The sequence below is a fragment of the Haliaeetus albicilla genome, chromosome Z (genome assembly GCF_947461875.1).
Source record: "Haliaeetus albicilla chromosome Z, bHalAlb1.1, whole genome shotgun sequence".
Taxonomy (NCBI): Eukaryota; Metazoa; Chordata; class Aves; order Accipitriformes; family Accipitridae; genus Haliaeetus; species Haliaeetus albicilla.
In genome coordinates this window covers 32,431,650-32,446,150 of record NC_091516.1, presented here as the reverse complement: position 1 = coordinate 32,446,150, position 14,501 = coordinate 32,431,650, and the positions used below count along the sequence as shown (strand labels likewise).

Below are 14,501 nucleotides of genomic sequence, written 5' to 3'. Positions count from 1 at the left end.
ATTACTCATGACTTGACCTCTTAAAGTGACAAATAGGAATCCTTTGTATAAAAATAACTTCAAACCAGCTCTTCTCTACTAGCAAAAAATGTTCTGTCATTCATCTTAATCAGATGTAATTGGTGGAAGGGGGCATAAGACTATGCTAAGCAGGTGCTGGAAGTGGGAGGAAAATGGTGCAAATATATTCAGAATTTGAAAGGTATTGGGAAGTGTTCTTAGTTCAGTAGACCACTAGAAGTGTTGGGTGGAAAGAAAAGATGTTTAAAAATTGAAGCCACATTATGTTCGGCTTCTGACCTTTTGAAGGTGTATGTCAAGTCTAAATTTGACTTTTGAGTTCATTATTTTTGACCTTGTCTCATTGAGCATTTCTTTCTACCATTCCATTTGCCATGATACTGAGTTTGCTAAGGTAAAGGGGAGTATGCCTGTTTTGTCATCAGTGACGTTGTATTTTATAACATTTATCATATGAGAACTACACTGAGACTGTACAGTACATATATCTAAAATCATAAATTCTAGAGTAGGTGTTTTAATCTGTGATCTGTAGTTTGGGCTTTTTTTGCTTGCTTAGTCCCTGAAGTGTTCTCTCTAGTTGAATAGAGGACTATGAACAACTGGAGCTATGAGATCAGACTTTGTTCTTTGCTGTGCTACATTTTGTAAGACTATGGACAATTCATTTACCACCGTATCACCATTCATTCTTTGAAGTTCCATGTCTCCCTCTGATTCTGGAGGAGAATACAGAGCTTAATTTATTGTAGGTTCCTAACTTAGATGCTTAACTATAGATGTATTTCACCTCATTGTGCCAGTTTTCCACGTTACAAAATCGAGGAAAATAACAATGTCCTATCTTCTATGTACTATGAAGATAGATTGCAAATATTTTCGTATTTTTATATCTTATGATACCTGAAATGGAAACTAGTTTCAAATTAGCAAATCTTTGTTATATTATGATCTTTCCAGGTGTTTCAAGACCAGAAGTGTTGTGTGGATCCCCTTCTGTACCCAGCGCTGCCAAACATGTTGGTAGATTAAATCAGGTAAATACCAAGTGTCCCTTTTCTTTGATCTTTTTCTCTTTAAATGTTCTAAAGTCCATATAAAGTAACTAAAAATAGCTTTACTTAAGCTTTCGGGGGGGGCCTTTTTTTTTTTTTTTTTTTTTGTGGAATGACATAATCCAATTTTGTTGGTTCATCAACACATATATGTTGTTTATAGGGACTGCTTATACAGGAAGAAAAAAAGAAACAAAAAGGAAAAGTATTTTTGAGTCCCCAGTCAGGTTGGTATATATCTTCATTTCAATTCAGAAATTCTGTCTAAAAGCATGTTTTTTTAACTTGCTTTCTCCATCAGTCCTTGTGGGAACTCTGCCTAATTTGCTGACCACAGCAGCAGTCTGGACAGGTTGCTAGATAATTCTGAAGTGAAGCCACTTTTTTTTTTTTTTTTTTTTTACTGCAAAAGTGTGCAATTTTTCCAGTTCTGGAAGCAAAACTTGGGCATGTCAGTTTTGTGCATTTTTTCTTTAACTCTGGTAGATCTATTTTGCAGAAGGGTATGGTGAGGTTGTATCAATCTCTCTCTTCTCTCCTGTGTCGGCATACATGGGTGGGGTTCTGTGTTTCTTCAGGAATGACACGTGGAGCGCTTTCTTGTGAGGCTTTCTCAGAGTAATTGTCTATAATTCCACATTATCAACTAACTTAGGAGAGACTATCAAAGCACATCCTTGGTCTGAGCTGCCAAAATGCAAGGAAGTTAAAATTACACTTACAGGTAGCAGTCAGATGATAATACAAAGGTCTTTATGTACTCTCTCTGGATCAGCAGATGTTTTCCTAGATATATGGTTACAAATGCAGCTTCCTTACAGTAATTTTGCATACTTATTAACATGTACAATGAAGATTTTAAAAGCAACAGCTCTTTTTTAATTACTTCGAGTTTCTGGTGCAACTCTGCAGAAGTTTTAGCAGCTTGGGTTTTTTTCAATACAACATGTAAATGTCTTCTGAGGCACCTGAAGGGGGGCCTAAATAGTCTTTACAAACTTTGGAAAACTAAACTGCAACTAAGTATCTCAAATTAAATTCTCAGTTTTGTTGGGAAGGCACAGTATTTTATGTTTTCACTGCAAGGCTTTTTCAAATCTAAGTTTGGGGATTTTAAACACAAAATGATTTGTCATTAGGTGTTTAGTTGAAAAAAAATGCTAGTTTTCAATTTTGTATTTTAATATTTCCTACTGTCCTCCAGCAGGTAATGATCTAAAGTTGATCTCTGTGTCCTTTCATTATAGTTTGACTTAACAGTAATCTTCTCCTGTGTGTTTCAGTTGGTTTATGTCTTGTCTTTGGGTTTTTTTTAAACCTTTTAAAGTGTGATGCTTTCTTCCTCCCAATCTTAGGCAGCCTTTCCAATAAATACATGACTCAGGGAAAAGCCTCACAGAAGAGGACCCAGCAAGAATCATGAGGGATATTAAGCACTGTTGAATTGCAATACAGGCCCTTCATTCATTTAAAAAATTTTCTTTGGCTAAAGCATCTGGATTCACAGGACAGCAGCACAGACAACCTTCAAATTAAGTTTAATGAAATATGGGTGTTGTATTAGATTGCTAGTACAAGCAACTGTGGATTTTAATACAGACCCTTGCTTTTAAATAGATTGAGCATTTTAATAGAAAGCCATAATTTTTTTGTTTACTAGGTAAATCATATACAAAAGGGCAGGTACTAAAAATGGACCGTTTCCAAGGTTTTTTGCTCCACCTATTTTAAAATGCACTAAAATTGTGTGCAAGCCAAATACGTTCTATTTTCTTCAAAAACTGATTTTTTGAAGGAGCAAATAATATTTATTAATGTTGATTGTTTACTGAATCCTTGTGTAAAAGTGTTTGAAATGTTTGTAGACTGCTACTTTTTTTTTTTCCTGTAGAGAACTGAAAACATAGACACCAGTAAACATACATAAAACAATCTCTGGTCAAGCAGTGCCATTGAGATTTCTTGGGTTTGTTTCTGTTCTGTGATTTTATGGGAGTTCATTTGCTGCTGTGCTTGTGTACAAGAAGAAAGAAAGACTAAGAAACAGGTCAGTCCTGTTTGATGCTGCTAAGAATCTTTTTCAAGGCCTTGGGGATACAGACAAAAATGCTTTAAAGAACAGAGGTATTATATTTGGCAACCGGGGAAAACACATGTTCATTTTCATAAAATGTGAAGGGGATCCTTGTACCAGCCAAGAATTTAATTAGTAGTATGAACTTGAGCTTTACTTGAAGTCCTTCCAGAGCTGGTAATGTACCGTCTTATCTTGTTCAGGAAAGAATTAGTTACATGGTAAAATTGAAACCACTGTTATTTATGACTTTGAAATAAATTTAAAAAAAAAAAAAAATCAGACTTAAGTTTCTGTATTTCTTCTTAGATTGTAGTTTTCAGTATTCCTGACTTAAATGTAGAATTAATGATAACTTATTAGAATTATCTGGTTTTAGAAATGTCATGTTTAATTTTTTTCCTTACCAATCTATTTTTATTAAAGTTGAAAGCTAGATTTACCAAAGTGGTCTTAGGGAACTGGGGTCCTAGTTCCTGTTTTGGTTTTCATCCATCTGTAGCCACCTATCTGTAAACTCTTAGATGTGCAACTTTCACAATTTCTTTTCTTTCCTCAGCTTATTTTCAAGCAAAATATTAGCTAGCAACAAACAAAAAATAATTCCAATTTTGTCTTTTTGTCTTCTATAGCATATTTCATCATATGGAATTGTCAGGTTTTCCTTCAAAAATAAGTTCATTCTTGCAGTTTTTCATTTATATTCCCCCCCCCCGTTCTTCCCCTTCCCCCCCTCCAAAAAAGGCTGATATGCTTTCTGTATGCCTTATTTAGCCCCCTATTTAGATAGAGTTACTTTCAGTTTTGCTGATGGGAATGAAGTGTGTAAGCCTCTAAGAGACTATGGCATAATCTCAAAGATAGAAGCTGTTTAAAACGAACAAAAATAATTCAGATGTATGCATACTTGCCCTCTTCTGTTTGTGATACTTGGTACTTTAGCAGTGAAGTTTTCAACTGTGAAATTTCTAAACTCGCATCTGAATGAAAACTCATTCTGCAGATCAGCCAGTCTTAACACTTTGAAGCTGCTGCTTCCTTATGCAACCACACATTCTAATATAGTTAGTAATCTCATAGCCTGACCTGGTTTCAACTGGGATAGAGTTAATTTTCTTCCTAGTAGCTGGTGTAGTGCTGTGGTTTGGATTTAGGGTGAGAATAATGTTGGTAACGCACTGATGTTTTAGTTGTTGCTGAGCAGTGCTTACACTAAGTCAAGGACTTATCAGCTTGTCACGCTACCCAGCCAGTGAGGAGGCTGTAGGGATACAAGAAGTTGGGAAGAGACACAGCCAGGGAAGCTGACCCAAACTGGCCAAAGGGATTCTGAACAATAAAACTGGGGGCAGTTGGCAGGGGGAGAGCTGGGGCGGGGGTAGGAGGGAGGGGGGGGTTGCGGCCTGCTGCTTGGGGACTGGCCACGTATTGGCATGCTGCAATTGCATTGTGCATCACTTGTTTTGTATATGCTTTTATCATTATTATTATTTTCCCTTCCTTTTCTGTCCTATTAAACTGTCTTTATCTCAACCCATGAGTTTTACCTTTTTTCCAATTCTCTCCCCCGTCCCACTGCAGGGGGAGTGAGCGAGTGGCTGTGTGGTGTTTAGCTGCCTGCTGGGTTAAACCACAACATGGCCCTAAAATAAACCCCCTCAAACTTGGGTTATATATTGCAAGCATTAAACCAGTAACTAACAAATCCTTTGTTTGCTTAAAGAGTAGTTAAAGAGCACAATCATAACTTACAGAATGATCTGTGACAGAATAAACACAGTTGAGGAGGCATATGTGTGCTTCATTTAAGTTGTTGTAAAATTTATGAAATGGATTGAAAATCAAAATTGGAGAAAAGTAAGTTCTTCATAATAATTCTTGATATCCAAGATCCTGCTTGCCTTACGGGAGTATATTCTCAAGGGAGTGACTTTCCACATACAAAGAAAAACGATGACAGTGTGCACTGCATTAATAAAAAGTTTCTACAAAAAGAACAGTATCGGAAGTAGTAGTAATAAACTAAAAAAGTTTACTACTAAATTCATACTAATAAAATGTAATAATAAATACTAATAAAGTAATAGTTTAAAACACCTCTTCTGAACCACCTGTATACTTAGTCCCTCTGATGATATGGAGGGACACTGAGTTGGTAGCACTGTTTATTTGTGCTGCTTTTTTTTTTTTTTTTTTTTTTAGTAAAGTGCTATTCTCGTATTTCACAGGAACTTCACATGCTTTTGATGTCCGTGTTTCCAAAGTTGGAAAATATCTTGTGCTATGAGTACTTAGTTATCAGTGCTGAAAAAAGGAGGAGGATGAAATTTTCTTTCAGGCATGCAGCACAGTTAACTGTCTGTCATTAAACAGGCAATATAATCTCAGCTCTGTAACTACTGGATTACCATACATCCCTCTCCCCCGATTTAATTGTTCTGGTGAGATTTGTTTCATAGCTACATTTAAAACTGGTTTCTCATCCATTACAAATTCAATTTAAATGTATTTAATACACAATGATTTCTTTTATAAACCTCATTGCATTTTTGTAAGAACTGCAGAAGTCACATCAAAAATGATCTCTGCTAGTAACTTTTTGTGGGCCGGAAATAACTGCTTAGAATGGGAGCTTGCTAGCAAAGAAAAATGTAGGGTTTTTTCCCTATACTGATGAAGTTGTCAATATTTCTTATTATTCACTTGAATTATTTGGATTTTAATACCGGCTTTGGCTTTTATCTTCCTTTGGTAATGTGCTGAAGATAAACACCTTTGAAAAAGGCTGCTGTTCTAGGCCATGCTCAGTCTTTCATGCTGAGATTCAGTCAGCGGACAGGTGACTGAAGAGTGACGATCGGAAGCATCCTGGGGAAGTACAGGGAGGTAAAGCTCTTTGTGCCTGCATGGGAGACTGTGAATGATGAAGAAGGTATTGGTTCCGTTCATACGCAAGCTTCCCCCCTCCAAGCAGGCATGTTACTGACTTCAGCGGCAGGCCGATGGGGCATTTAAGCCCTCCCACCCCTAAGTGAGTGTGTTTTGCCCAAATTGCGTGTCAAAGACGCGTTTTGCGTAGCTAAAGAAAATACAGCTTTTTTCACACACTTGCTACCTTTGAGGTAGAAGTACTGTGCCTCGTTAAAGAGCGGTGGCATAATTACGTATGTAAAAAAAAGAAAAATGCCTGCGCGTTTACCGTCAAGCTCTTCGGAAGGGCTATGCCTGGGATCGGGTCTCCAAAGTAGATGTGGTGAGGAGAAGCGGGCGCCCTGCTGGAGCTTGGCCTTTGTAAAGGCGGGTTTTACCTAGTATTACCTAGCATCCTTAAGGATGCTGCCGCAGGGAATTAAAAGTGGGTGCTCGCTTCCCTTCTGGCGTAGCCATGGCTCAGTCAAAAGCACTGGGATCCGTCTCCCTGGGCCGAGGCTGCGGGGCTTTCTCTCGCAAGCGCCCGGAAGTCGCCGGCCGCCCCGGCCTGCCACGAGCGCTCTGGGAAGGGCAGCGCGCGTCTCCCGGCAGCTTCCAGGCTCCGCCGCCGCCGCCGCCGCCGCCGCCAGGGGGGACGGGGACGGTGCGCCAGGCCGGCGGCGGGCACAGCGGCTGGGCTCCCACCGCCGGCCGCCAGCCCGGAGGGAAGAAGGGCTGAGGCGGCGCGCCGCCCGTGAGGGATGGCGGCGGGCGCCGCCTCCGCGCTCTAGCTCGCGCGGCCGAGGGCCTCGTCCGGGCTGGGCCGCCGCCGCCGCCGCTTCCTACGGAACGGCCTTACGCGAGGGTGCTCCGGGGCGCTCCTCTGCGCGGCCGCCGGCGAATACGCGCGTGCGCTGCCCGTACTTCTCCGAGGCGGGGCCGCCGCGTGCCCCTAGGCGGCTCTTCCGCCGCCGCCCCGGGCGAGCCGGCGGCACCCGAAGGGAGGGGCCTCCTGCTGCGGCTGCCCCGGCTAACCCCGCCGCTTATCTCTGCGAGCAGCCCTCCTGAGCGGGACGCCCCGCCCGCGGCCGGGGGCGCGGCTCAGGCCGGGGACGGGCCCCTCTCGCCCCCCGCCACCGCCCGGCGGCGGCAGCGCACGTCCCCCGGCTCGGGGCGGGCGAAGGGGGCGGAGGCGCCGCCGCCTGCCGATCACGGCCCGCTGCCCAATAGGGGCGAGCGCTGGAAGGGCGCCGTGGCGTCACGGCGTGACGTCGGCGGCGCCCATGGCAGAGGGCAGAAGGCGGGTCGGAGGGGGCGATGGCCTCGTCGGTGGTGAGGGCCACGGTGCGCGCCGTCAGCAAGCGGAAGATCCAGGCTACGCGCGCCGCCCTCACCCTGGTCAGTGCCGCGCCGCCGCGGGCGGGCAGCGCCCGGCCCCTGCCGGCCCCGCCGGCTCAGGGGTGCGAGCACTGCGCCACGGGCCGGGCCCGGCCGCCGGGCCTCCCCCGGCCTCTGCCGCCCGCCCCGCGGCAGGGCAGGTGGTGCGCAGCCGCCCCCGGGCGGCCGGTGGCAGCGGGTCGGGGACGGGGTCGGGGACGGGGAGGGGGAGGGGCCGCGCCGTTCTGCCTGTCTGCGTGGGCGGGCCAGGCGTCGCGGCCTGGGAGGGGGCCGGCCTGGGAGGGGGCTGCGGGGAGGCTGAGGGGGTCTCTTCCCCCTCCTGAGTTTACCGGGGGGCAGCTGCTGCGCCTTGCCCGTCCCGCTGCCCGTCCCGCCCCCGCGCCCCTCTGCTGCCTCCGCAGGCACCCTTCGCAGAAAGCGGGAGCGCGGGGGGGCAGGCAGCGGGAGAAGGGGGAGCACCAGTGCGGCCCTTTCGTGCGGGGAGTGGCGGGGCGGAGGCCTTTTTGCACAGTCACCCGGAGAGGCGTATTTATTAAAAACAAGCAAAAAAAAAAAACCAGCAAAAAATGGAAAGGCATTACCTACCGAAGCTGAGGAGCAGGCTGTTTCCAAGGAGGCTTTGTATCCTCCTCTTGATTGGGGAAGGGCGTTTGCTGCTAGCGGCAGTGTTGGGGGGGCCGTACTGTTGAGAGGGATTACCGCAGAGGAAGGTACGGTCAGTACCCTGCAGGAGCAGGGGCAGACTAAGTGCGTGTGGTTAAATCGTTTGTCAGAGCAGGTAATTCCTGTTCAGTACTGATTCTGTAACAAATGGAGATTAATAGCGGTGATTAGAAAAGGTTTTCTACTGTAAGTCCGCCTGTAGTTTGCTTTGTGTGTTTAAGTCTGCTCACAGTAAGAACTTCACACTACTAACGCTTTTCCTTTGCTCAGTGTCTTAGAAACTTGTAAGCATGTCATGGAAGTTTTTATGTTTATGTTGTGTTCTCACATTTCTGCAGCAACTAGTTCTGCATGAACAGTGAATTTATGTGCTGTATCGCCACTAGTTCCCCTCTAGGTCAGTGGGAAGAGAAGTAGGCCATAAACACTTATGTGCCTAGTTGACTTGTCTGTAAGGTGTATGTGACGAAAGTTTCACAAGAGCAGAACTACTTAATAGTGATAGGGGCGGGGGAGGGGCGGGGCAGGCAACTCCAAAAACTGTAATATTAAGGACTGCAGTTCTTGAGCTATCTGTTTGCTGGCAGTGTGGGTGAGGAGGGGATTGAAGAGGTACTGTGTTCTGCATGGATTAGATTCAGCAATCCTTCTTTTAACAGCAGAGTGCATATCTTCAGATCAGACATCAGTTTCAAGCAGAACACAGGCTAGTCAATGCTGACAGGCGTCTGATGCTAAGGGTGGACTTTGCAGATAGGACACAAACGTAAACTAAGAAAATTTGAGTGCACAGAGTTGGAATAGAATTTTTTTTTACGGTACAACTAAGTACATTGCACACTTCATATATGTGCAAGCACTCACTGCAAATAAACAAACAAAAAACATTTCAAATTGATGCATATGTCTTTGTTTTTCAGACGCCATCAGCTGTTCAGAAGATAAAACAGCTTCTTAAGGATAAACCTGAGCATGTAAGTATAAACAGGGCCAACCTGTAGATTGTGCTAAGGTATTAGCACAGCTCATGATTGCAAAGCATTTCTGGCTACCTTAGAAGCTTTAAATAAACACTGAGGTGTTTACTGGAGATGTTGGCATCTTTTTTTTGGAGGGGAAATACATCAGCTTGTTTATATAACAAGCTTTGTTTCTTTATAAAATAAAATGCAGAAAGTAACTGACTGTAATGACATCTCACTGTACAGTTACTTTTGAGATGGATAAAGTTGAAAAAATTTTAAACTTTCAAAATACTTTTGAGCTATATTTTAATGAACCTTTTTAGTATGGCATAGTGGTGACTTCTGGTAAGGAAAGAGATCTTCAACTCTTGATATTAAGACGTTATTAATTAAGTTCTTGTAGGAATTCTCATTGTGAACTATATAATAATAAAGTTAGATTCATACCCATTGGAAAACATCTAATTCTTAGGAAATTTGCTAGACAATGTTTAATTTTAAGTAATCAGCATTTCTCCAAATAACTGATTGAGCTTGTCATCTTTTCTTCTTGGGGAAAAACACACAGAGTCTTGCTTTCTAATCATTATAAAAACAAGCACTGGATTTTCTTCTTTACAGTGTGTATTATTTCAGGAAGACTATTTCTCTTTTAACTTTCATACAAAGCCCATTGTTTCTTTTGCTTCCTGCACATCTGCAACTAACTAGACTCTTTGTTCTAATGTTTTAAACCATCCTAAGGAAGCCCTAAGCCTACAGACTAGCTGATCAGTTATCCCCTTGCTATAAATGGTGTGTGTGTTTTCTAGCCCACTATTTGTAGCAGTTCCTGTAGAGAAAGGTATTCAGTTTGAAGAGATCAAACGCTGTTTCTGAGATCCCACTCGATGACAAGTGATACATTTTGATACATTTTTATTGTAACATTGATTATGGAGAGAGACAATTAAATTTTTCCCCTTCAGTTATGAAGCATTGTTTTGTGGAAAGTGGTACAGATACTTTTGAAATATTATTGTGCACAGTTTTCTGTTTCTTTAAAACCTTTTCTCAGTTCTTTACTTACAACAGCTGCTCTTTTTGTCAGACTTGTTGGATACTGTGAATGTTACAAACATATTGACTAGGTTGGCTTTTAAGGTTGATTAAAACAGTGAGCAAAGAAACATACTTGATTTAAGGAAGGGATTGCTTTTTTTAATTGAGACTGGCAATAGAGGTAATGAAGAAATCAAAGTATGTTTTTCAAAAATTTAGTTTGAAGTAAGTTTTCTGGTGGTGCCACTGCAAGAGTTCTGTGAAAATCTGGTAACTGCCTTTGTCTTCACCTCACATAATTATGTTACTGTCAATAATCTTAACATAGTGCCTGAATTAGCATCTGAGTAAACTTTAATTTGAAGTCACAAAAATATCCATCTTTGAAATTTGACTGTCTTTATGAGACCAGGCACCTACAGGAGTGCCAACAGTTTATTACTTTAAAACTTTAACATACTTCAGGGACTGATCCACAGCAGCAGACATCTGATGTTTGCTTTTACCTTGGCAGTCAATTTGGTAAAAGGAAAAAAATGTTACCTCTTAATCCATTAAGGTAATTCACTTCTGCTTTGAGGCAGTGGAGAATAATAAAAGTCAGCGTTTTGTTGTTCCGCATACTTTTTGTCTTGCCATTCAGATTTTAAAAAAATCATGAATATGGTGTTGGGTTTGGTTTTTTGGGTTTTTTTTTTAGGTAGGCGTTAAAGTAGGCGTTCGTACAAGAGGATGCAATGGACTTTCTTATACATTAGAATATACGAAATCAAAAGGAGACTCTGATGAAGAAGTAATTCAAGATGGTGAGTTTCTGATGCAGCAGAGCAAACTTCTGTGGTGGTGGGGAAGAATAACTTATTACAGGTTTGCCTAGGTCAAGGTTAGAACTTACTTGAAGTAACAAGTTATAGCAAGAGGTCCTACTGTTCTGTTACGGGAATTGTTGTCACCTTACCTTCTGTTTTGAAGTAACCAGTTAGTTAAAATCTACAGCTTTACAGTCTCTGCATCAGAGGCTACTCTACCAGCATAGTGTAGTCCATCATTCATGTCTTTGGAGGTGGCTAATAGCAGATATTTAGAGAGTAATACAGAATGATGCATATAGAAAAGATTACTTTATCAGCATATGTAAACTAAGGCTTGGCAAAGATTTTATTTGCAAGGGATTTTCCCGATTATCTTCTCTAACTAGTCCTATTCATCATTGATTTGTAATTTGTTTTTACCCTCTTTATGCTTTTGACTTTTACATTGCTTTGTAACAACGGATTCTATGATTTTAGGAGTATTTTAAAAATTGTTTTCATATGCTGGTATTTAAGCTTGCTGCTTGATAATTTCATAGAGCATCTCATGATAGGTCTAAAGTTTCTGTCATGGTTTAACCCCAGCCAGCAGCTGAGCCCCACACAGCCTCCCCCACCGTGGGATGGGGGAATGAATCAGAACCGTAAAAGTGAGAAAACTCATGGGTTGAGATAAAGGCAGTTTAACAGGTAAAGCAAAAGCCATGCGCATAAGCAAAGCAAAACAAGGAATTCATTCACCACTTCCCATGGGCAGGCAGGTGTTCAGCCATCTCCAGGAAAGCAGGGCTCCATCATGCGTAACAGTTACTTGGGAAGACAAATGCCATCATTCTGAACGTCCCCCCCTTCCTTCTTCTTCCTCCAGCTTTAGAAGCTGAGCATGATGTCATATGGTCTGGAAAATTCCTTTGGTCAGTTGGGGTCAGCTGTCCTGGCTGTGTCCCCTCCCAGCTTCTTGTGCACCCCCAGCCTACTCGCTGGTGGGGTGGTCTGAGAAGCAGAAAAGGCCCTGACTCTGTGTAAGCACTGCTCAGCAATAACTAAAACATCCCTGTGTTATCAACACTGTTTCTAGCACAAATCCAAAACATAACCCCATACTAGCTATTCTGGAGAAAATCAACTCTGTTCCTGTCAAAACCAGCACAATTCTATACTTTTTTTTCCAATTTTTATAAAAATTTCTGAGAGTCATCTTTTGTCAAATACGGACTTTTACAGAAGCATAATAGTGTTTGTTTTGGTTTCTGTTCCTTTTCTAAAAGTTCCTAAAATTCCTTTTGTGAGGCTGGTTTGCATTTTTTGGGGTCATTACTGAACTCTGTTATATTATGTTCAGGAATATTACTTTTAATTTGGTGGCAAAGTAAGAGATTTAAATATAAGTGGGATATCACAATTATTTTCTTACAGAAGCTATGCTGCTAGGCAGAGCCCATCTTCCAGCTGTCTTCACAATACCTGTGACCAACTCATAGATTTTATTCTCTTAAACAGAGAATTAGTTGGAACTTGAGCAAATGATTAAATTGAACCAGAGTATGTAAGATAGGGACTGCCACCTAATTCTGCAAGTGCCTCTTGATTTAGAATTCAGCAGGCTTCTGGAGTTACCTCTTCTGTTTGACTTTGAGCTTTAGCTTTACATGGCTGAAAACGCATTTTTCAGAAGGCGTTTCCTGGTTTGAATCTTAAGGAATATAAAAGCAGTTTCCCTCAGTCAGGTCAGAGGCCTTACGTTCCAAAGCCAGGCAACGTTTCACGTGTGCCTGTGTGCTTTCTGGTTTGTTTTGGTTGCTTCTAGCCAGATTGCCAGTGAAAGCTCTGTCTTTTATATAGCTCTGTGCTCACTGAGCTGGTGGCTTTGGATCCCAGCACAAATTTTCTGGCTTTTAGGTAGTAAGTCACTGCTTCAGGGATCAGGTCCATAAACTCCTTCGTTGGGTTTAGCCTTCACTGTCAGTTACTGTCCAAACTGACCCCAAAAATGTGTAGGTTCGACTCGGTTGCCCACAGACTTGAGTTGTATTAGTAGTGTGTTTTATCTCAATGTCTACCATGATGAAACAGCTTTCCAGCAATCTCTCATATAACTTAATGAGGTTTTGTTGCTGTTTACTGATACAATTTTACATTTTTATTTTTATTATTTCCTAGTCTGGGCAGCTAAAGCTGTCCACTCACAATTTTGTATCAGATTTGCAGTTCTAAAGTTCAGTAACTTTCCAGAGAGGTAGATGCTTTGTATACTTAGAAAAGGGAGCTCTTTCTAGTTCTAAAATGAACTACTAATTCTTAATCCTTAAAGGTTGTGATATCTTTGGAAGTTCACACATTTGCCTTATTATAGGATTCGGTATTGCTAGCAGTTAACGTAGACCTAATATTTTTGCAGAGCAAAAAAAAATCATTTTGAGAGAGGAACATTTGGTTTTTCAAGGATTTGGGGCATCTTGTTCGATGCACAGACTTTAAGAATGGTAGGAAATGGGTTACTGACTGTAATGTGTGGGAATTAAGTATTGAAGCTGAGATTCATTCCCAGGTTCTACAGTGTGTTTCCCTGGGTATCATGTTTTTAAATCCCACCTCAAAAAATACATACATGCATGGGTACACACAGATAACAGTTCTAGACTGTTGCAAGGCTTTTATAGGTAGAGTATAAACAGTGGTAAAAGTGCCCCATGTTAGGCCAGGGAAACCAAGTTATACTGGTAGCCTTCATGTTTTGGTTCCATTTTTTTATCACTGGTCAAAAGAGAATTTCAAAGTGAATTATGATTTTGCTGTATGTAATTTTTTTTTCTTTGTTGTCTTCAAGGGGTTAGAGTGTTTATTGAGAAGAAGGCACAGCTGACACTTCTAGGAACTGAAATGGACTATGTAGAAGACAAGCTGTCCAGTGAATTTGTCTTCAATAATCCAAACATCAAAGGAACATGTGGCTGTGGAGAAAGCTTTAACATCTGAAATATCAGGACTACTTCTTTGACTTTGAACGCCCCAAAACACTTACTATGATGGGTTTCAGAAGCAAATGCATTTTCTTCACATTTGTAGGCTGCATAAAGTGTGGGTACCGTGAAGAAAAATAAAGTTAAATCATTCTGAAAATTTAAATTGTGTGTTAAATTCCACCACTGATGTAGTTATGCTGTAATTTGTGATGAGTTGGGATCCAAAAGGTAAGAACAGTTAAGTGCTGTAGTAACATCTCTGTACCTTCACATGCTGAGGAAATAAAATCTCACTGCTCTTTTCCTTTGTCATTTTCTTTGTCCACTCTACTCGCTTCTCCATCCAAAACCCATTTGAAAGAACATACTGCCTATGTGTTCTGCTTTGACTTGGGGGGGAAACAACCAAAACCAAAACCCTCAACCATTTATCTGTGTTTGTTTATAAAGATTTATATGCACAGGCACAGAGTCTTCAGCTTCAGAGTTCACTATGATTGTGTAGATGCTTGCTTTGTTTTTATAGTTTTCTGATGCTTTGATCTTTTTATGTGTGGATTTTCTGGTGGTTTATTTTCCTGTAAATCTAGGGAAGTCCA

General features: G+C 41.8%; 2 protein-coding genes across 3 annotated transcripts in view; both read left to right on the top strand.

Moving 5' to 3' along the window:
* Positions 1 to 4,683, top strand: part of TUT7 (terminal uridylyl transferase 7) — a 35,117-nt gene extending 30,434 nt beyond the window's left edge. For both annotated transcript variants that reach the window (XM_069776400.1, XM_009922305.2), the window contains exons 27-29: positions 982 to 1,058; positions 1,240 to 1,303; positions 2,432 to 4,683. In XM_069776400.1, the coding sequence (XP_069632501.1) occupies positions 982 to 1,058; positions 1,240 to 1,303; positions 2,432 to 2,499 (209 nt within the window). In that variant the 3' untranslated portion in view covers positions 2,500 to 4,683. The remainder of the gene's footprint in view (positions 1 to 981; positions 1,059 to 1,239; positions 1,304 to 2,431) is intronic.
* A 2,600-nt stretch (positions 4,684 to 7,283) lies between these two features.
* On the top strand, positions 7,284 to 14,214 carry ISCA1 (iron-sulfur cluster assembly 1). Its single transcript, XM_069777311.1, has 4 exons — positions 7,284 to 7,458; positions 9,042 to 9,095; positions 10,828 to 10,933; positions 13,767 to 14,214. Exons 1-4 carry the CDS (start codon positions 7,378 to 7,380, stop codon positions 13,913 to 13,915), a joined length of 390 nt encoding a protein of 129 aa, XP_069633412.1. The 5' UTR covers positions 7,284 to 7,377; the 3' UTR covers positions 13,916 to 14,214.
* Positions 14,215 to 14,501: the final 287 nt, after the last annotated feature.